The sequence below is a fragment of the Ailuropoda melanoleuca genome, chromosome 11, assembly GCF_002007445.2.
Source record: "Ailuropoda melanoleuca isolate Jingjing chromosome 11, ASM200744v2, whole genome shotgun sequence".
In the NCBI taxonomy this organism is placed as follows: Eukaryota; Metazoa; Chordata; class Mammalia; order Carnivora; family Ursidae; genus Ailuropoda; species Ailuropoda melanoleuca.
Genome location: NC_048228.1, coordinates 90,926,162 through 90,949,300, shown reverse-complemented (window position 1 = coordinate 90,949,300; position 23,139 = coordinate 90,926,162). Strand labels below are relative to the sequence as shown.

General features: G+C 36.6%; 1 protein-coding gene across 4 annotated transcripts in view; it reads left to right on the top strand.

The window, feature by feature from the left end:
• PI4K2B (phosphatidylinositol 4-kinase type 2 beta) overlaps window positions 1-21,658 on the top strand; it is a 30,602-nt gene extending 8,944 nt beyond the window's left edge. Inside the window, exons 2-11 of one of the 4 annotated variants that reach the window (XR_004628924.1) lie at window positions 725-861; window positions 2,501-2,701; window positions 3,345-3,476; window positions 5,099-5,252; window positions 6,826-6,887; window positions 8,481-8,580; window positions 12,214-12,347; window positions 12,913-12,972; window positions 18,478-18,761; window positions 21,016-21,658. Coding sequence is in view for 2 of the 4 variants with exons in the window: in XM_011216673.3 (XP_011214975.2) it covers window positions 725-861; window positions 2,501-2,701; window positions 3,345-3,476; window positions 5,099-5,252; window positions 6,826-6,887; window positions 8,481-8,580; window positions 12,214-12,347; window positions 12,913-12,972; window positions 18,478-18,651 (1,154 nt within the window). In the remaining 2 variants the exon portion in view is untranslated. Of the gene's footprint in view, window positions 1-724; window positions 862-2,500; window positions 2,702-3,344; window positions 3,477-5,098; window positions 5,253-6,825; window positions 6,888-8,480; window positions 8,581-12,213; window positions 12,348-12,912; window positions 12,973-18,477; window positions 20,917-21,015 lie in introns of those variants that run through there. The other 3 variants (XR_004628923.1, XM_011216673.3, XM_034672001.1) reach the window with 3 other exon arrangements.
• Window positions 21,659-23,139: the final 1,481 nt, after the last annotated feature.

Sequence of the window (23,139 nt, the reverse complement as noted above, 5' to 3'; positions counted from 1 at the left end):
TTAAATTGAACTATCAGGCACTGTGTTTGTGTATGTTTTTCTAGTTGAGTTTAGCTGTCCGGGCCTAGGTATATTCAGCAGACAGTCGAGTTTAACCAGGACTGGGATTTTTCCAGGTGACCATGATGAGGGGAGGGAGGAAAGGAAGAGTGATTATGTGACGACTGACCATAATTTAAGCTGGCCAAGGACGGACATAAGGACACAAAGATCACTGACAACATGGTAGATCAGTGCTTTGTAGGCCCTAGGGGAATGGAAGAATTTTTGGACTCAGGGTACCAGAGGAAATGAACTAGGAAGATAGAAGGTACTTGAAATTGAAAGGTATGGAGAGGTTGCAGGTATTGGTAATGACAGATCTGAGGTATGACTGTGTAATTGGAAGTTGAGATAGGCTGGAGAACAAAATCACCGAAAGAAAGGAATTCAGAGTAATGTGAAGTATTAGTGTGGTTATTTCAACAAATAGGGATTTTGTTTTTCATGTGTCATTACTTGAAGTTTAAAGAGAAGTGGAGTTATGGGGAGAAAAAGGAAGGATCCAAGCAGCCCATACAATGCTTGATTACATTTTTTTTCCATACCTTAATGTCCTAATGCTAATAACCTAACCCAATATTATAGGTCCCTGTCATGAGCACTCTCATAGCTGACCTTTCTTTTTTTTCATGTTCTATATTAACATTGATTTTTTTTAATGCAATAATTGTTGGTTCTTCAGCATTGAATACATTCTTGGATGATCCTGAATTTGCTGATATTGTGTTGAAAGCAGAGCAAGCAATAGAATTTGGAGTTTTTCCAGAAAGAATCTCTCAAGGTTCAAGTGGAAGTTACTTTGTGAAGGATCCTAAGAGGGTGAGAATTTCACAGATCTAATGTACATAACAGAAATTTTGGAAAACACTAATTTAAGTGTGAAATCATTGTGAGGTTCTGAAGATATTTTCCTAATAAATTTGATTGCACCCTTTTCAAAAATAGAGGTCAGGGTTTTTTTGTTGTTTTTAACTAAAGCATTCTACTATTTAGAAATAGAGCTCTTCATTTTAAGTCATAGTTTGCTGTCCTACTATTGTAATACTTGGTTTCAAGCATTTATGGAATACTCCTATTCAGCAAAAGATTTGAGTTTATATTCATAAGTCCTTACTTTACAGTAACTGTATTAACCAAGCAAAATAGAAATTTAAACTTTCATAATGTATTTAATGTCATTTCCAGATCTTTTTCAAAGGCTTATTTTGCCCTAGAAGTATTTTTTCCAGGATTATGCCAGAGGAGCCTGGGCAATCTGAAGATTGAAGGCATTGGAATGTGACATAGTGAAATGAACCAAAGTATAATTCTAGGGCAGAAAAGAGAAGTTGATATGGGACTTTGTTCCACTTAGTCTAGAATTTTTCAGAAATCTATATTATTATCTCTAAAAGCTTTCTGAATAATACATAGCCAGCAGTTCTTTTTTCAGGAGTAAAAAAGATTATGATTTCATCCTGATATTTTTTTGCAAGGATAGAAGTTGTATTTTAAAACATAGCCTTTTTTGAGTTTTTAAGTATATATGTAGGTAATGTCAATCTATCAGCCTATATTCCAAGTTTGATTTTGTAATTTGTTCTTGTTGACTTTTTTACTAGTGACTTAGACTTTATTGCATTATAAAGCAATTATATACTTAAAATTATAGTAAGATTTTTATTGCTTGTCTACGGATAATTCACCCTCTAAATTTAATATGAATATATTTTATCAGACCAGTAATAAAGATTACAGCCTTTAGACATCCCTGAGCAATTTTTTTTAAGAGGAGAGAAATTATTTAAAATTGATTCTTAAAAAAAAAAAGAAAAATATTAGCATAGGAGACTCTCACAGCATAGATGTTCACATATAACTATCATTACCTTTGTAGTTTAGAGACTACTTTTTGTCATTGGATTTGTTAGTTCATTTAACAAATGCTTGAATGCCTACTGTGTACCAGGCACTGTTCTGAGTACTTGGGATGCAGCCCCAACAAGCAAAGTCTCTGCCCTTTAGAATGTACATCTAATGAGAAAATAAATGATAAACATATAATTTTAATATTTAAAAGATACTGAATGATAACATCATTTGACCTGGAGCAGTGGTTTTCAAACACTGTAAAATCAGTGGAACCCTTTGGTAACTTGGAAGTCCAGTAATAAAACAGATGAAGTCAGAGTTGATCTAGTTAAGTGACATGGGGTCTTAAGAGCCCTACCCTCATCTCCACTCTCACCTTCCCTAGAGTTTCTCAGAGCACAATTTGAAAGCTACTAGCCCAAAGGATTATTGATTTCAGATTGTCGAATGAGAATGAATATAAAAATATAATTTAAACTGAACCTCTTAATATGTAAGGGTAATGCTCAAATGTGGAGGGAAGAAATACAAAAAGATTTCTCAAAATGCATTTTATGGATTATTGTCTATATTAAAAGTCTAACAAAATTTCTACTTTTTTATCTAGAAAATTATTGGTGTGTTTAAACCCAAATCTGAAGAGCCTTATGGTCAACTGAATCCGAAATGGACCAAATATGTTCATAAGGTCTGCTGCCCTTGCTGCTTTGGTAGAGGATGCCTGCTTCCTAATCAGGGATACCTTTCCGAAGCTGGGGCCTCCCTGGTGGATGAAAAGCTTCATCTGGGCATTGTACCTAAAACAAAGGTAAGGGAGAAATTGCTTTGAATCATGTACTTCTAATTTATAGTGTAGGTCTCTATGAACACTTTAGTAATATTTCTAATGATAGAGCCTAAAGTCGAGCCCTTGTTTTGGTAATCCAGAGTCATGAGTAACTAATAAATTGACTCTAGTGGAGATCCACGAAGTGCCTAAGGGGAATATCCCTTGCTCATACAAGCTTAGATGGTGCTGACAAGAGGAAAAAAGAACTAACATTTAGAAAGCAGAAAAATACCAAGTTCCAGAAATTCTCTTGAAGGTAGAGATAACTAATGCGCTCAAAAGACTGCTATTTTTTTTCTTTTTAGCCTTTATAAATTTTTACTTGAAGACTTCCTCAGAATATNACCAACTTGCATTCCCACCTCGTTCCTAATTCTACATCTCCGGATGATTACTTCTTACTTCCACTGGCCAGTTTTAGGCTGTCCCTCCCAGAAATATATGCCATTTAGCTGACTTTGCAAAATCCCTAAGCCTTTCTTTTTTAGGTTCTCTGAGGCATTTAGTATGGGGTTAAACTCTGCTAATTTACAATTTTAGAGTACATTTCATGTAGTATAGGAGTCGAAATACTATAATGCAAATTCTAATAACCATTTTTCTAAAACTTTTACGTTTCTAGGTGGTTTGGCTTGTCAGTGAGACATTTAACTACAGTGCAATTGACCGTGCAAAATCTAGAGGCAAAAAGTATGCTTTAGAGAAAGTGCCAAAAGTAGGTAGAAAATTCCATCGGATAGGACTCCCTCCAAAGGTAAATTACTGTGCTAAGTTTTATTTGGGGGGCAATTCAGCAGGTATTACCTGGGCACTGTGTGCTGTAGTCTGCGGATATAATAGTAAAGAAAACAGGTTTTTCATCCTCAAAGAGCTTATAGTGAACAAGCCATCTCAGTGCAAAAATGATAAAGCTGTTAGGATAGTTAAAATGCAGGAAGGTTGGAGAAGATCGGGGAGGGGTGTCTAACTCAGTTTGGACGGCCAGGGAGTGTTTCCAAGAGGAGTTTGCACCTACAGCTTTATAAAGTAAAGCCTAAATGCTCAGGTCAAGAACCAGACCTGGGTTTCCTTCCCAAACTGTCCATGGTTAGCTCTGAGACCTTGGGCAAGTCCCCTACTCTCTAAGCCCTGGACTCTATAAAACGGGCGTGAGAAAAACTACTTCCTGGGGCTCTGAGATTAAATAAAGAAATTCATGTCAAGTACTTGGTATGGTGCCCAGCACACAGTGTAGTAAGTGGTAGTAACTATGTGTACTGGCTACATACTAGGTTTTGTTTTTCCTTACCACTTTTAAATAAACCTCAGGAATGATTAGCAGCTACTAGCTAAGCAAGATTGGGGAGGGTTAATGGGAAAGCATTCTAGAAAAATTTAGGCTTTTTTAAAAAAATATATTTGTGGTTTTGTTTTGTGGTTGCAGTGCCTTTGTCTAGATAAAAGAATTTAAATAAAAATTCATAGTTAAATTGTTTTTAAAATTGTACTCCAGGTAAGCAGGAAGTTTGAAAATTTTTGCAAGGCCTGTTATTCCTTGGATATGCTGAAATTACGTGTGACTAAAGAAGGATATTATTTCCATACTTATGACTACTAGGACTTAATTATAAGTGCTTTAAAGAAAACCTTTTAGAAATAGTTAAAATTTCATGCCAACAACAAGAACATAGTGTTAGGATAAGAAATAGATTTTCTTTATGGTAGTTTGTATTTATGAGACCAACTAGGTGACATGTATGTCCTGTGCTGTAAATACATGTAGTAATTTTAGTGACAGAAACGCATCTTAAAATGGGCATATTTTCAAGGAAAGGATTTTCTTAAAAACTACTATAGAGTTTATGATCGATTGATTAGTTCTTTAAAATTTATGACAGGATCTGTAATCTGCAAAGTCAAAGAATGCATTCTTTTTAAAAATAAAGCTATATTCTGTATTTTATGTTGTAAGAAAAATCCTGAAGTATTTTTTCAGTAAGATAAAATTGCACTGTTATTAAATGGCCAGGGTAGGTGTAATATTTGGCTTCTATAATTGAATTCATTTTGATGAATATTTTTAGAAAACAACATTCTGAGTTGAGATTATCACCTTGAGAGGCATTTTATTTTTTAATTATCCTGAAATAGTCTCTGTGCTCCTCAAAAGCCTAGGGTTGAGCATTTTTAATTTGCTATGTATTCTTTATGTGATTATTTAAAATTAGTGTATAAAAATAGTTTTGATAAATGTGGCTTATCTAAATTAGTGTTAACTCTTTTGTTTTTCTTACCATGTTTATGTAACATATTTTATGATGGTACTGCTGAGAAATTGAAAAAGTTATCCTTTTGTTCTTGTACTTTCTTTTCTAACTGTAGTTCTTAAAATTATAGATTGGTTCCTTTCAGTTATTTGTTGAAGGTTACAAGGAGGCTGAATATTGGCTTAGGAAATTTGAAGCTGACCCTTTGCCTGAGAATATTAGAAAAGAATTTCAGTCACAATTTGAAAGATTAGTTATTTTGGATTACATCATCAGAAATACAGGTATTGAAGTTCTCTTATTTGTTCACTCAGATCTCGTTAGCTTGTAAATTGTATTCAACTCTTTTTTTTTTTAAAGATTTTATTTACTTATTTGAGAGAGAGAGAGCATACACAGGGGAAGGGGCAGACGGAGAGGGAGAAGCAGACTCCCTGCTGAGCAGGGAGCCTGATGCAGGGCTGGATCCCAGGACACTTGAGATCATGACCTGAGCCAAAGGCAGCTGCCCAACCGACTGAGCCACCCAGGTGCTCCTGTATTCAACTCCTGATGCAGAGCAGAAGACTTGAGGCCACTTTTTCTCTACCTGCCTTGGAAAACAGAGATGTTACTGCATCTCTGTAGTACTGACTCCTCTGGGAAAGTTAATCCTGTACTGGAGATCCTAACTCCTAGCAGGCTCCTGCCCAGGTGATAGAGGTCAGTTCCTATCCCTACTAGGGAATCTGGGCAGTAGGACAAAGCCAGAAATATTATCTGTGTAATATGAATAATTAAAATTCAATTGTGTAAATTACTTTAGATGCTTATTTTGACATTAGGTAACTGTTAGTATGGTCTACAAGTACATTAAACTCTTAATTTTTTCTGTTCTAGAAGGGAGTGATGATGTAGATAATATGAAACAGTGGTTCCCAAGTGGGGTTCCCTGGACCACGTGGGTCAGCATTATATGGGGACTTGTTACACATGCATCTTCTCAGAGGAGTGCGCCCCAGCCCTACTGAAGCAGAAACTCTGCAAGTGGCGGCCACCAGTCTGTTTTAACTTGTCCTCCAGATAATTCTCATGCACTCTGAAGTTTGAGAACCTCTGGTTCAAAATGTTTGCTCGTTTATATTGGTTTCTGAAAAAGCATTATTATACTTTTCCAGCATTACCTTCTTAATTAATATGGTCCTGGATTAATATTAAAATTGATACAGAGACTAGAATACTTCTATGTAGACATTAGGTGAGAATCTCCCCAGAAATTTGCCTGGCAATGGAGGTAGATGTTTTTTTCTTCCTAAGGTGAAGAGAAGTTATCCTTGATTTTAACAACCTTGATTTAATAGTTCTTTTTTTTTAAATATTTATTTATTTGAGAGAAAGCAAGAGATGGAGTGGGGGGGGGCAGCCACCGAGCAGAGGGGAGGAGCAAATGGAGAGGGAGAAGCAGGCTCTCCAGTGAGCTGAGAGCCTGATGTGGGGCTCGATCCCAGGACCCCGAGATCACAACCTGAGCAGAAGGCAGACACTCAACCAAATGAGCCACCCAGGCGCCCTGACTTAATAGTTCTTGATAATAATTACACATACCTCACAGAGTGGTTATAAGGATTAAATGAATTAGTACATGTTAAGTACTTACAACAATGCCTGGCACAGAGTAAACTCTCAGAAAGTGTTAGCTAACATTTGTTAAGTATTTTTTCATTTGTATGTGTTAAATTGGAGCTCTTAATATCTAAACATATGCCACAGATAACCTATCAAGGTCTTGAAAATTAAAAGGTGAATAGATTATTCCCTTTGACATTAAGCTATGATATGCATAAAAAATGAAGTAACAGATTTGTTTTGTCTTGAAAGACAGGGGAAATGATAATTGGTTAATCAAATATGAAAAACAGAAACAGGGAAAGGAAATTAAGGTAAGGAAATTTCAAAATCATACACATACACACACAACCAGTTTCTGTAAAAGATTCCTTAAATTTCTGTTATTCTTCATTTCTTCATTTCCTTCACTTAGATCCTTGGTTTTATCTCCTTTTTCCGTTTTTTTCGTCTTTTTTTCTATCCTTCCTCTGTTTACATTGCATTTTTTAATTCTATTTTTCTAAATCTCTATGTAGCTTTTCTTTTCTTTTTTTATGTTGTATTAGAATGGAAGAATGGTACCAGCTTGGTACTTCTTTTAGAACTTGGGCAATTTTCTGTAGAACCACCAGATTTACCTTTGTGTAATAAAGGCTTCTGGTATTTTTGGTCAGCATGTTTACATTTTAGTAATTCACTTCTTTCTGAGTCTTACGACTACTCAATAATGTGGATGAATCTCAAAATCCTGCTGCGTGAAAGAAGCTACACACAAAGGGAACACACTGTCTGATTCCACTTACATGAAAATCTAGAAAATGCAAACTAATCCCTGGCGACAGAAAGCAGACCATGGTTGCCTGCAGGTGGGGCAGAGGGAGGGAGGGACTGCAAAGGACACGAGGAAACTTTTGGGGAAGGTTTCACATCTGCAAATGCTTATCATGTGTAATTTGTTGTATGTAAATTATACCTCAGTAAAGTTGTAAATAGAAAAAAAGAAAAAGAAATGGCAATTGTAGCAGAAGTGGGTTTAAAATACATAAATGTACACATTCATAATAGTTTCTAGATATATTTTATTGCTGTATCTTAAGCAGTTAGATTTTACTGAAAACTTCATTCTTTTAAGTATTTTGTGCATTTTCATTGGGGTAAGATATATGATATAAACTAAAAGAAATAAACCAGACGTATATCAAACAGACCTTCATGCTAATACTTTTGATTTTAAAGTTATCTTTTTCACCTTTTGTTTTTACATAGGCCACTTAGTAATGGCAGCCATCTATCTTTACATTAATAAGTACTCCTTACCGTGAAAACCCTCTTGCTCTCAAGGTCTTCGTTTCTGCTATGGGGGAATGTAGAAGTTAGGAATGGCCTGCATTCTGTAATGAAGAATGTCTTGAGATTCCTTCTACTGGACCTTATTATATTTGGTCTTTGGGTAATTTTATTTAGAAATATTTTGTATTTGGACTAAGTATTTCTAGGGGACCCTAGGAAAGACTGAATTTTTAATAAGGTAGCTTTGTTAAGTTCTCTTAAAAATAACAGTATTTTGCAAATGTCATACATTTAAGCAGTGCATCTAGTAATAAAATACCTGGAACAATGTATTTTTAAGTCTTAACAGTTTCAGGTCCTCTTCCCCAAAGAGGAAAAAAAATGAAACCATTACTATCCAAATTTACAATAAATTAAAAAAACAGTGATTATTAAATTCTTATTGATTTATAAGATGGTTTCTTCCCTTTGAGGGTAAGAATTTGCATTTTCTGGCAACTTATTTTTTATTTTTATAGGCTCATGAAATAAAATGTCTTTAAACCTCAGTAATTTTTTAAAACTAATTTAATACTTGATCTTTTGGAAATAGTCATACAAATTTTTTATAAGTAGACTATTTTTTTCTTCTTTAGGAAACACAATGGATTGATGATAAAGAATCACTTATTAAAATAGCTGCAATTGATAATGGTCTGGCATTTCCTTTTAAGCATCCTGATGAATGGAGAACATGTGAGTATTTAGAACCACCTATAGATTCTATAATTGCCCTTTTCCAGAATAGGAAGGGAACAAAACTTACAGATAGCAAAAAAGGAGACGAAAACCTGGGCGAAGGATACCATTGATTAGGGCTCTGGTGTAGAGGCTGGGGATGTGGAGATGTGTACCGCATGGGCCTTGCCGTGTATTGTTTGCTTAGCTTTGAATGACTGGGTCTGGTTTTGGTTTTTTGGCTTGTGTTAGTCTTGTAGAATAAGTTTTTAAATGTTCACAACATGAGAATCATCTATTTTAATATTTGGGTAGAATTTAACTTTAACGCTTTGGGTAGTATTCACTTACAGAACAGTTTAGTCCTACCTCCCCCCTTCCAAGTGAGTAGTAATTTATCTACCTCACCAGTGTCCTCTGTGGTTAATGGTCTGGTTTGCTGCATCTTCTTGTGCTAGTTTTAGACATTTTTATTTTGCTTAAAATTGTTCATGACATCTTGAGATCTAGATTTATGGGTACAAATTTTTTTTATAGAATTCTCATAATTTAAAAAAATACTCTCTATGCCTATTAAGTATTTAGGGGTGAAAGGAAATAATATCATCTCATTTGCCTTAAAATATTTAGGGGAAGGGAAAATAGGGATAGGTGAAACACATTTTGTAAAATTGGGAATAATTAGATTATTCAAAATATAGGAGTTCGTTTTACTAGTTTTTAAATTTTTTTATATGTTTGAAATATATGTAATATATTTTTAAAATAATCTCTGTATCGGGGCAGGGGGTGGCTCAGTTGATTGATCTCAGCTCAGGTTTTGATCTTAGGGTCCTGAGTTTGAGCCTCCCATTGGTCTCCACCCTGAGCGTGGAGCTTGCTTTAAAATAAATAAAAAATAATCTCTATATCTGTGACTATGCCTTTTTAAATTCCTCCTGTTTATTAGTGGGCTTTTTTTTTTTAATCATTAGACTTGCCACAGACTTGTCTGTTGTAAAGCATTGGCCTTTTTACATTTATTTATTTTCTGCTTTTTTTTAAAGATAATTAGCCTTGTGTAGATCAGGTGTTCAGTTTGTTTATTTGCTTTTTCTCTTTCATTGATTTGTGTTTTCCATCATTATTCTTTCCTTCTATTGTGTTCATCCTATTTTGCTTGCTTTTTAATTTTCCTCTAGGTATCCCTTCGGCTAAGCCATAGGTTAGGTAGGGGCTGCTCTGTTGTTCTGCTCTGAATGTTCATACTAGCGGATTTACCCTTTGACGGGAGTAACCTAAGAAAATTTTATTTGGTTTTAAATTTTCTATGTCAGTTGATTTAAAAAAAAAGAACTGCCCATTGTCATTTTCAAATTTTATTGCTTTATGATCTGTGAATGTGGCTGCATGAATTCTGTTTGAAATTTGTTAAGTAATTCCTTATAATCTTGTAGATGGCCAGTTAGAAGGTACTTGAAAAGAATGCATTTGGACACAGTTTTGCATCTGTCCATTAATTAAAGTTAGTCGTTAGTCAAATCATAATATTTTTTTGATCTGTTAATTTTTGAGAGTTAAAGTTGAAGTTCACTGTGATTGATTCTGGCAATTTCTTATTGCATTTCTATACCTTTTTGGCTCCGTATTTCACATATATAAAGGCTCAGCATTTTATCTTGCTGATGGCTTGTTCTTTTATTAGTGTGAAATATATTCCACTTTATCCCTCTCAGTGTTTTTTACTTTTCTTATTTTATCTGTTGTAACTTTGCTACACCTCATTTCTTTTTATTAGCATTTACCTGGCATTATTCTATACTTTTATTTTTTACTTCCATCATTTTGTTTAAAGTGTATGACTTAGAGACAACACTTAACTGGATATCTTTTTACTCAATCTGAGATTCCTTTAATAGGTACACTGAAGTCTAGTTAAAGTCTTAGTAAATTACTGATGTGTTTGAACTTTTCCTGCCATCTCATTTTTTTTTCTATGGACCATAAATTCCAGTTGTTTTTTTTCCTTTCCTATCTTTCATTGAACTGACTTAAGATGTCTTTGTTTCACTGGTTTTTTTCCTCTAATAGTTTGGAATTGATATGCAAATTGTGTTTTAAAAATGTTAAGTTTAAGGTGCCTACAATACATCCGGAAAATTTTGCCAAATATGCAGATGAGGATTAAGGATCTGGAACTTGAAAGAGGAATTGATATTGAGGATATTGTTTTGAAGCTGTCACATGGTAGTGGAAGCCGTGGTGGTGGTTACTGCCCAGGGAGGTGACGGTGAGCAAATAACGTCACTAGGACAGTGTGAGGTACACAGATACTCAGTAGGTGTTTCATGAACATTTAGCAAATGAGGGAGAGAATGGTGGCATTGAACACAAGAGGAAAAGCCAGCAAACAAGAAGCGGCTTAAAAGATGGAAGGTACACTTTGAGAGAGTAGTATTTCCAAAACCACACAGGAGAGAATTGTACAGAGGGGATGGTCAAGAACAGTGCCGCTTGCTACGGAGACATGAAGTAGCATGAGAACAAACGGGCCTTTGGAGAGACTCTTATGAGATGACTGGTAGTCTTAGGGGAGAGAGGTTTTTTGTTTATTTGTTTTGTTGTTTATTTAGGGAAAGAGTACACTTGAGCCGGGGAGGGGCTGGGGGAGAGGGAGAAAGACTCTCCAGCAGACTCTGCTCTGACTGCAGAGCCTGATGGAGGGCTCGATCCCACAACCCTGAGATTGTGACCTGCGTCGAAATCGAGAGTCAGACGCTCAACCAACTAAGCCACCTAGGTGCCCCTAGGTGAGTTTGAATGGTGATAACAGAAATTGAGGGATAGGGATTGGAAGTAAAGGCACGCATGGAATAAGGGCTTTGATGTGATTGGTTAGGGAAGAGTGAGAAGGAAATTGGATATAACTTCAGGGACATGTGGGCCAGAGGAAAGGCTTTCTTTGGAATGGACAGTGTACTTCCACAGTGTACAAGGAGATAGTAAAAGAGAAGTAAGAAGGAGTGACTCTAGATACAGATTTTTTTCCTTAGGGCTTTCTAAGTGGTAGGAGCCATCAAAGCTGAAAGTTGTCATCGGATGAGCCCACAGTGGTTTTGTGGGTGATTGTACTGTTTCAAGCCTTACACCTTCTTACAGGTTATCTGAATATGCACCCTCTCTAGAAGATTACGAATCTTTCTGATCCTAGTACTGCATAGATTTAATGGTCTTCTTAGGAGAGAACTAGAATTAGCCTGGATTAATGGATCTTTGATCCCTTAAAGCCACTTACCTGTTTACCTACTAATGATTTAAAATTTTGGAACATCATATGTTTACACCCACACACGAGTAGTGGTCAATTCCTGATGATTTGTGACTAAGAGGGCAGGGAAGCACGTCAGCCATGGTATTTGATCTGGAGCTGTGAACAAATTATAGTTGTCCCGTAATTTCCAAACTCAGGAACCAGAGATTCAGATATACTTTTTGATGTAGGGCTGTTTGAGGTAGACTCATAATCAAGATTCTTACTCTTTACTATTTAAAACTAAGGAACCTAATTAGTTGCAGTAATACCTTCCTGTGCTTTTACCATCTACACTTGACCAACCAAACTTGGAATCAGGATGATCATTCCCTGATAACTTTTCCTCTCTCTCTTGTTAGATCCATTTCACTGGGCTTGGCTTCCTCAAGCAAAAGTTCCTTTTTCTGAAGAAATAAGAAACTTAATTCTACCATATATTTCTGACATGAACTTTGTGCAAGATTTATGTGAAGATCTTCATGAACTTTTTAAGGTAAATAAATTTTTAGTTAATTATTGTGGAAAATGAAATAAATCTTAGAGGAGATTTTTTTAATAGAGCTAATCTGCGGTCTGCTGCTTCTGGTATCACTACTTGCAGTAGAACCTGACTGAAACAGGAATTAGCAGTTTTACTTTACAGGAGCATAAATTTGTGAAGTTACACTGATTCTGAGTGTCTCTGAATTGAGACTATATTAAAACTTGACAAGTTGTTTTCTTCGAAAGTTGAATTTTTACAGAAGTACTCTGTAATTTATAATAAATGCTTGGTGAGCTGCTATGATTCAATCCTCTCAAAAAAGCCTAAACCATTGGCTAGAAGGTCATTTTAAATCCTTTTGGAACCAGTTGGAGTATTAATAAACTATTCTTGTCAGTCTAGAGGCATCCAGTCAAGTAAAAATACTCTTTAAACATTACTTTATTTATTAGGAAGGCTTTGAAATGGCTTTACATGCTAAGCTGAAGGATTCATTTGCTTTCAAATATGTGTTTCAAATATCTTGATTTTTGGAATTGTAATAATGTGGGGGTTTTTTTCCATTCCATGAAAGACCGACAGAAGATTTAACAAAGCCACTTTTGAAAGTCAGATGTCTGTGATGAGGGGTCAGGTAAGTTAACCTTTTTAGGATCTTGTTCATTAAGAAAAAAATTCTCTCTTCGAAACAGTTGTTAACTCTTTTCTCCATGGTGACCCAGAGATGCAGTTCTTTTATGCTGAACCAAAGTAGCTCATATGATTAAAAATGAAGTGGATTTCAATAGACACTTTCCTCTTGTTCTAAATTAGATATTTTTGACCTTTTTGTATATTGCTTTTTAGCCAGTTTCCCCCTCCTGTGAATTCTTTGTCCTCATTTTGATAACTGTTTTCCTGAGTGTTACCGTATTTTTCCTCCTGAAATCTACTTGCTTGGATGTTTCAATACCAAGTTCTGTTGCCTGTTGATTGTTTTTCTCATGGTATGTATTTGGCCTTTTCTGGAGCAGTCAGTGAATCACCATGTCACCAAAGTTGAGCACTGATAGAGGCATAAAAGTACTAATCGTTACTCAGTCCTGTCACTCCTTCTTATCTCCTTTATCTGGAGATACAGGGTATTAGGTCTGCTGCTGTGGACCTGCAGGCTGGTTGAGCTACAGATAATGTCTGGTCCTTCCACTCTGTTAGTAGCATTTAGGTTCCAAAAGGAAGACTCGACATGAAATAAATTATTGTAAATAATTTTATAAATATTGTACACAGATGAATTATTGTAAACATTGTCTTTTAGTGACTTACTAATTAACTTTTTCTTCCTAAAGTACGCATTTAATTTAAGGTAGCTATTTGTGGCATACCTGGGGCAAAGAAGTCTAGTTTTTGTACTGATTTTTACATTATATGACTTTGACAAATATAAATAATTAAATTAGATAATCATTCATTCACCAAATATTTGTTGGATGGAGGAAGGTAGGTGGGAGATGGGCGCAAAGGAGCGCAGTTGTTGTGATGAGCACTGGGTGTTGTCTGTCAGTGATGAATCACTAAACTCTACTCCTGAAACTAATATTGCACTACATGTTAACTAACTAGAATTTAAATAAAAACTTGAAACATAAAAAAAATATAAATAAATAAAACAATTTGAAAGCTCTTATTGACCCTGATCATGACCTACTGTATTTAAAGTTAACATTCAGCATCTTTAACTTTAATAAAGAGTACCAGTCCCAGATTAAAAAAATAAATAAATGCCTTCACACACGTTCTTAGTTCCAGTCCACATCTTTATGAGAAGAATTAGAACATGTCACTGATTATGTGTGTAAAGCTAAAAACTTGCCATAAACTAGGGCAAAAGGTTTGGTTGTACCAAAGCACAAATCAGAAGGGTTTAAGGAAAATTATAAACAATAGAAATAAAATAAGTATTTTGACTTAGTTAAGGAACTGGCTGAATAATGATTTTGTTGCTTGGAACAGAAGTTGCTGTTATTCGTTTTTGTTTGTTAGGTTTCTGTTTCCAAACACTGACTCACTTTAGGACATTAAATACTATCTAACTTTTCAGACAATGTTTTTTTTAAAAAACAGCTAAAACCAAAAAGCTATATATATAGGTCAGGGTACCGCCATCAACCCTCAGTTTCTTCTCTGTCGTTAAGAGTCTCAGATCATTCATTTTGTGTTCTGTCTGTGCCTGTCAGGAGCACTGGACCTCAGAACATATTTATGTGAAATATATTTTACATGTGGCCTGAAAAAATGGTAGAAATAATAAATAAAGCTGCCCCATGAATACACAGTGAACTTCTCTTCAGTGGCTTTTAAACCAGAAGCTCATCTGCAGGTTCAGTAATAATTGATGTTGAAGAAAATAAAGCTAACACTTCAGTGCCTCCTGAGTACTTTACCCTTTACTAGATAGTGTGATGTTCGGTATCACATATCCTTACAGCAGCTCTCCGTAGCTCTGTGCATTTTATGTGGAGGAAACTTGGCTCAAAGGGGTTAAGTAACATGTTGAATCTGTGAAATAAGCGGCTCTTCGTCTGGCACCTCAGCTACATTTAGGCATCGCCTCTGCCTGAGACCCTTCTCATCTCTTCTCTGGATTTAATGATCTTGTAAGTGGTATCCTGACCTCTTCTCCTCTCTCTCTCACATTAAACGAGAGTCATCTCTCTAAAAGCACATCGGATCATGTCTCCTGCGACTCACGACTCCCACGACTCCTGGGTGGGTGGAGGCTCCAGTGCCGACCTGGAGCACAGGCCACAGGACCTTTTGCACCTTCCTCCATCCGTCCCATGCACCTGCCTTAGCTCTCGGCAGCGGCCTCCCCTAAGCCTGGCCACTCTGAACCATTCTTCCCTCCCGTTTCCCATTTCCCAGCGGCGCCCTCCTGTGCCTTGTCACCACTCCTCAGTTGCCTTTTCCTTTTCCTCTGGAGGACAGTTTTCCTTCAGGCTCCAGCGCTGTGTTCCTAGGCTCGGAGTCCTGTTTTCTGCAGCACTCCCTGGAAATACACTGGTGTTGCATTTGACTCAAAAATTAGACATTAAAACAGCATGTTGGGCATTTTGCTATTGCTTACGATAGCTTAAAACCAACCAGAGAGTAGGTGTGGTTCTAGATAGTGCAGGAGTTCTTATGCCCACGGAAATTTGAGAACCGGTGGGCTAGTCTAAATGAGAGCATAGTCTATATGTGGAAGTCTGTGAGTTTATGCCATCTGCCTTTGGCCTAACCATCACATCCCTGCCCAGTTCTCAGATCAATGGAGACGAAAGTGTCCTTGCCTGCAGTGCTTCGCCTATTTCTAAAAATAGTCTTCTCTGATTTAAACATATAATAATAGATTTGTTTGTTCTTTCAGAAATGGAAAAAATGGGTGCTCTGTGGGGGAGGGGATCAGATTTTAAGCATAGGTCCACCGTTGTTAAAGCATTCATCACTTTTTATTCCAGTTATTTGTTCATATGGCTGTTTGTTTCTAGAACGTGTGTACTTTAAGGGCTCTCATGGATTTTTTTCTCCTATTCAGTCTTCTCTCCGCCCCAACACAGTGCATGCTCCATAGATGTTTCTTTAATAAATAAATGCAAGATCATCAAGTGTCGTCTCAACTTTCAAAGAAACATTGATATTTAGGATAGTTTTAGGATTAATTTTTGCTATTATATGTTTAAAAATGGTTAAGCTTATAGAATGACTTTCTTTTTTTTTTTTAATGATTTTTTATTGTATTATGTTAGTCACCATACAGTACATCCCCGGCTTCTGATGTAAAGCTCAATGATTCATTAGTTGCGTGTAACACCCAGTGCACCATGCAATACGTGCCCTCCTTACTACCCATCTCCGGTCTATCCCATTCCCCCACCCCCTTCCCCTCTGAGGCCCCCAGTTTGTTTCTCATACTATGGACTATGAGAAATATAGAATGACTTTCATTTTCTTTATACCATTCTGTTTTCCATATTCTCTACAACAATCATGGCTTTAGAGTCAGGAAAATATTAGATATTACTTAAATTAGTGTGTTTAGACTACCATTTTTAGAATAGAATTTTTAAAGAGGAAATAACCAGAACATTTCATTCCTCAGCCATGCTGGTGCCCACATTTATTTTCATGATAAAAACGATGCTTATAAATGTGAATTTCATGAATTCTTTGTGTCTTGTTATCCAAGTATAGCCAGCCTAGAAGATTTTAAGGGAAGAACTTAAAAAGGATCCTAAAACATAAATACAATGAGTAACTACTGTAGCTAGTAAAGATTTATTTCCCTGAGGTATTAAATACTTCAGATTTTCTAGGATCTAAACCCTCCAGTTTTATACTATTCAAAGTATTTGAATTTTATNTATTAGTATGGCTTTATGTTGAAACCTTTATGCTATCATTATTAAATAATCTTTACAAGAACCACTAAAATGCATACTGTCTATTAGATATTTTCCAATACCTGAAGGNAAAAAAAAAAGGATCCTAAAACATAAATACAATGAGTAACTACTGTAGCTAGTAAAGATTTATTTCCCTGAGGTATTAAATACTTCAGATTTTCTAGGATCTAAACCCTCCAGTTTTATACTATTCAAAGTATTTGAATTTTATTTATTAGTATGGCTTTATGTTGAAACCTTTATGCTATCATTATTAAATAATCTTTACAAGAACCACTAAAATGCATACTGTCTATTAGATATTTTCCAATACCTGAAGGAGACATCTTTGTTTCTAAAGTACATAACAAAGGGAGTTTTTTACCTGATATGCAGGAAAAAAAGAAAATGAATTATTAAAATCTTATTTTATCTGAAGAGAGTAGAATAGGCTGTAAGCTATGCATTGAGTTTCATAACCTTATTTATATGCTCAAGTAGCAATTCTGAGAGTATGTTTAAACGTGGAATGTAATATATTTTACTCGTCCTAGCATTTTTTTTATTTAAGAGTAAACTCTTAAATAAAACTTTATTTTAAATAGCTACCTTTCCTAAATCTTTAACCCCCTTGCCTTGCATCATGCTCTCCCATTGCACTTTTACCCTGTAATACCTGATATAATCTACTGATTCATGCTTGACTCCTCCGCCTGCTAAGATGTAAGCTCTACGGAAGCAGGGTTTTTGTTTTGTTTTGTTTGTTTTTTACTGTTGTAGCCCCAGTGCTTAGAGCCTAGCACGTAGTAGGCATGCAATAATTTTTTGTTGTTGTTGAATGAGTGGATAAGGCAAGTATTGAATTAAAAGCAGACTATTTTTTAAGTTTTTAAAAATTCCAGTTAACATACAGTGTAATATTAGTGTCAGGTGTACAGTTGAGTGGTTCACCACTTCCATACATCACCCAGTGCTCATCACAAGTGCCCTCCTGCATCCCATCACTATTTCCCTCATCCCCCCACCCACTGCCCCTCTGGTAACCACCGTTTGTTCTCTACAGTTAAGAGTCTGTTTCTTGGTTTGCCTCTATCTTTTTTTTCCCCATCATCATTTGTTTTGTTTCTTAAATTACATATATGAGTGAAATCATATGGTATTTGTCTTTCTCTGACTTATTTCACTTAGCATAATACTCTCTAGCTCCATCCATGTCATTGCAAATGGCAAGATTTCATTTTCTCTTATGGCTGAGTAATATTCCATTGTGTATATATTCCACATCTTCTTTACCCATTCATCAGTGATGGCCTCTTGGGCTCCTTCCATGCACTGTTGGTGGGAATGCAAACTGGTGCAGCCACTCTGGAAAACAGTGTGGAGGTTTCTCAAAAAGTTAAAAATAGAACTACCCTGTGACCCAGCAATTGCACTACTATAGGTATTTACTCAAAGAATACAAAAATATTGATTTGAAGGGTTACATGCACCCTGATGTTTATAGCAGCACTATCAACAACAGCCAAATTATGGAAAGAGCAGACAATTTAGACCAGTCTTTGTTTAGCTTTGGTGTCAAATGGAGAATATGGAACCATTCACTTTATTTGGTCTGTTGGGCATAAATGGATGAAATAAAAATTGTATTTATGAATGAGTGGTTAAAGTAATGTCAGTGAGCTGAACGAAGGTCTTTATCTTATTTGAACTAGTGACAATATCTCTTCTTTCCACAGATCTTAAATCTTACTCAGGCACTGAAAGACGGGAAGAGTCCCGTCCAGCTGGTACAAATGCCCTGTGTGATTGTGGAGCGCAGTCAAGGAAGAAATCAGGGTCGGATTGTCCATCTGAGCAGTGCATTCACCCAGACTGTCCACTGCAGGAAGCCATTCTTTTCCTCCTGGTAGCAGATGTAAGAGTAAAAGAAACAAACCGTTTGGCATTATTATGTTGTTAAAACAATACAGTAATGCAAATCTGCTGTTAAGAGCTCCCATTGCCAAAATCTCAAAATAATGTAAGTCTTTAAAAGGTTATCTTTTGAATGTAATCAAAAGTTTACAGGGGTTTTTTGTCCAAATATTAAATTTCTATTTCAGGGAAAAAGTGATGTATCTCCTATATTGTATTTTTGTAGGAAAATTGTATTTTATGTTGTTGATGTTAGTTTAAAAGGTAATTTCATGGTTTACACATTCTGAAATGACTGTAATTACTTTAGAATTCCAAGTAGAAAAATAAGGTTGGTTGTTGACTTTTAGTAACTTTTTATATTCTTTTTAAATATTGAGAAGGATGTTCATGTTCACTCCTCTTACATTATAAAAGGCCTTTGAGGGTGAAGCTGCTCTTGTGAACTTTAATAAGTGGTTAATAGAAAAACAGGTAAGAATAGAGCAATGTTGCCTTAATTGAAAAAGCTGCTATTTTAAAACTTGAATAAGTGCCCCTAAAGTGACCATTGTTAGGGACCAGGAAGTTATATTTTGGTTGAGTAAAAGGTGACTGTTTTATTTTCTGTACTTCAGAATATTTTTGGTCAATTATTTTGTTACAGTAAGGAAACAAATCGAAAGATATTCCCCCTTTTTAAAAAAAAAAATGGAAGCTCTGAACTGGGACTGGAGGGGACTAAATGAAATTGAGGCAGATCTCCAATATTTTGAAATTCCAAAATAGCATTAAAAGTCCCTTTTGTTTCTTACATGGGATCAATTACTTAATCAATTAGTACTTTAGAGTACTGATCTTACTCAGTTTAGTAGTTCAGTTAGTAATAACTTCACTGAAAAGTAAACCATACCTCAAAGTGTATATTGGATTGCATTTTGGGGTCCTAGCGCATAAGTCCTTAAAAATAACAGTCATATTGTAGGGTACTTGAAATTACCAGTGTTAATATAATGAACAGTCGACTTTAGAATATCAGTTCTAACTAACGGGGAACATGACAGAGATAACCATAAAGTCATTTATATTTGATTTTGAAAATCAGTATGTCAGACATCCTAGGACTTCGTAGCACCTTTAACTCAGCAAGTGATTGAAATGGAGATGAGCGCAGTATGAACATGTGATTATAAGGAATCAGAAGCTTCATTCTTTTCTTCAGGCCCCAAACAAGTAACATCACCACTCAAACTAAACTGGCAGTTTGTAGTCTGGGCCTTTTGGTTTTTTAGCTTTCTGTCTTGTAATTTTTTTTTAATTAAGTATTTTTGTGTAAAAAATATTTCATGAAGGTTAAATTAGGACGGAAGACAGGTCTGCAGCTCCCCCTTCCTTCACCTCTTTCTCCTGGTCTCCATGGATACAGCGAGTGAGAACACGGTTGCCTCAGTACAACCCCACTGGACGCCTGTGTTCTCCTGCCTCCCCTGGCCTTCCGCCGCCTTTGTGCTGAGAGCGTGGGGAATGGACTGGAGATTCAAAACTCAACCACCATCTTTAGGCAAATACTAGTAATTAAAATGTGCCTTTTGAAGCTGTGTTCTTAAAGAAATAAGTTGTTATGATGTGGGTACTGCTTTCATAAAACAGTTTTTTTTTAATTTTTGAGAATTGCTATATTAATTTTTATAATGGAAAACTTAGTAAATTCCTACTGTTTTATATCCTGAAGTTAAAAATAGTGTGGAACTATTTTTTAAATGGCCTGACCAGGCTAGAAGAGTAAAATTGAAATATTTAAGATATGATCATAAGTCAGAGTACATTAGTTGTATTTTGTAAATTTTCATGAACTTGGTTCTTATTTAAATATTGTGTTAATTTTTTCAATGAGTATATTTATAGTGTCAAACTTGGTAGACTAAAGGTGATAAAAATCATTGTCTTAAGGTCATGGTTCTCCTGAAGTATGTATATTGAATATTTAGAATGTTTGTGAACACATTATGTTTATAAATGATGCCAAATTACCATTTCCCTCATCTATTAGTGGTATAGTTTAATTCTTTAAAATTCCAAAAGCCATATTTAACTCCCTTTATAATTGAAGAAATTTTACTTTTGTTTAATTATATGCTTTCTTATTCTCCCCCAAATTTGTCAGCAATTGGAGGCTGTGGAAAACCTGTGGAAGGTTTTTTACAGACTTGAAAAGAGTTTGAGTCACAATTTTTTTTTATTTGAAGTTCCGTACTGATGGAATTAAAGCCTTATTAAAAACATAGCGAGTGTTCTTTAATCACATGGCATCTGAAATCCTTTTACAGACACATGAAGAGTTAGGCAGGATCTTACGTTTGATATTCTGTCTTTTCTCCCAGAGTTGCTTGGGCAACCGTACAGAGTTGTGGCAGAGATTCTTAATGTCGCCCTACCTCTGCCAGCCTCTGTCGTGGGTCGTCTGGGGCCACGAGACTGAGTGCTGGCCAGTGAGATGTGGGGATGAGCGATCGATGTGACTTCCGGCCCTCGCGGTAAAACTCACTGCCTTCACAAGCAGTGGTTGTGATTGACCATTCTCTTCTCTTCCTGTTGGCATCTATACCAAGAATTTGCAGAATGGAAGCAGCTGGGGCCCGTCGGGCACGGCCAGGGGAACTGCTGGGAGAGCGCCCTGAGGGGCCTGTGCCGCGAGCAAGAAGTACGTGCTTGTGTTGAGTCACGAAGTCTGTAATTTATGTGTTACTGTAGAGTAGTCTGCCCTATCTGGGCATTACAATATAAATAGAAAAATACAAATCATTTTAAAATAAAAAATCAGTTTTAGGAGGCACGATGGTAGCAGCAGTGGGTGGTTTTTTAATCTCCCTGAACCCCCAGGTGCTGTCCATAGCAAAAGAAAAAAACACCATCTCTGCGGAAATTAGGTGGTAGAGTAACCCTGTGAATCCCAGAATCCGAGCAATTTGGGCTGAAACCATCAATAGCAGTAAGATCACATGGGAACAACAGTTTCGGAGGAGCAAGCAGGAGCAAAAGAAGGGTCCGGAGTCCAGTTCCTTGCTCAGCGGGGAGCCGGCTCCCTCTGCCGCTCCCCCTGCTTGTGGTCTCTCTCTCTCTGACAAAATCTTAAAAAAAAAAAAAAAAAAAAAAGGGGAAGAAAGAAAGCAAAATCGGGCCTGTGGTGTGGCTGCAAAACCACAGTGGAAATAGGGCTGTTGAGCGTTCAATTGGCAGCCAGTGAGAGCCCACAGAAAGGTCTAGGGCTGCTAGGGCAGCCTGGTCTGCAGAGTTCTCAGAAGTAGCCCGAGAGAGCACATGGGCCCGCCCTGAGGGAAATGATTGAGTGTAGAGCACACATTGGCAAAGGAGGGACTGGGCAGGGGCGGGTGCGGGAGAGAGGGTTCGGACGCTGATGGAAGAGGGGACCCAATGAGACCGAATATGGGAAGTACTAACGGGGTACACAGAAAACCATGTTCTCTAACACAGCGTAGTAACTGCAGCAGAGAGAATCCTCACACCACAAAATTAGGAAACTGTCCTGGCCCACCTCACCTCTTACACAGGAATCTTCTAAAAATACAGGGAAATCCTTCTCACTTAAACACAACCACATCTTGCACTATGCTCTAAGAGAAGGATAACGACCTGGGGCGCCTGGGTGGCACAGCGGTTAAGCGTCTGCCTTCGGCTCAGGGCGTGATCCCGGCGTTATGGGATCGAGCCCCACGTCAGGCTCCTCCGCTATGAGCCTGCTTCTTCCTCTCCCACTCCCCCTGCCTGTGTTCCCTCTCTCGCTGGCTGTCTCTATCTCTGTCAAATAAATAAATAAAATCTTTAAAAAAAAAAAAAAGAGAAGGATAACGACCTATATAACATACCCACAGAAAGGGAAGATACCCAAACACATTCGCAAAGCAGAGAAAAACTGTGATCTAATATTTTTTAAAATTATGAAGAAATTCAAAGAATGATAGAAGCTTAAGAAAGAAGACTAGAACATCAATATTGGAAAAGCTCAGATTAGATAGGCCAGCAACAGGAGGAAATAAAATGAGAGCTGACAGAGCTCAGAGCAAATATGAGAGTTAAAAATACACTTCAGAAATAAACTGGAAGGAATGCAAGAACAAATAGACAACATATCCACAAAAACCCCACAGCAAACATCACACTGTTGGAAAGTCTCAAGGATCTGTATTAGTTTTCTATTGCCGCTCTAATAAATTACCACAAACTTCAGGGACTCAAAAACAGTACAGATTGGGTTACCTTACAGGTCTACAGGTTAGAAGTCTGATACAGGTTTCACTGGCTAAAATCATGGTGTGAGCAGGACTGCTTTCCTTTCTGGAAGCTCTAGGGGAGAATCTGTTTGCCTACCATTGCCAGTTTCTAGAGGCCTCTCACATTCCTTGACTGGCAGCACTCTTCCATCTGCAAAGCCAGCAACAATAGGTTGAATTCTTTACTCATGACATAGTCTGACACTGACTTCTGCA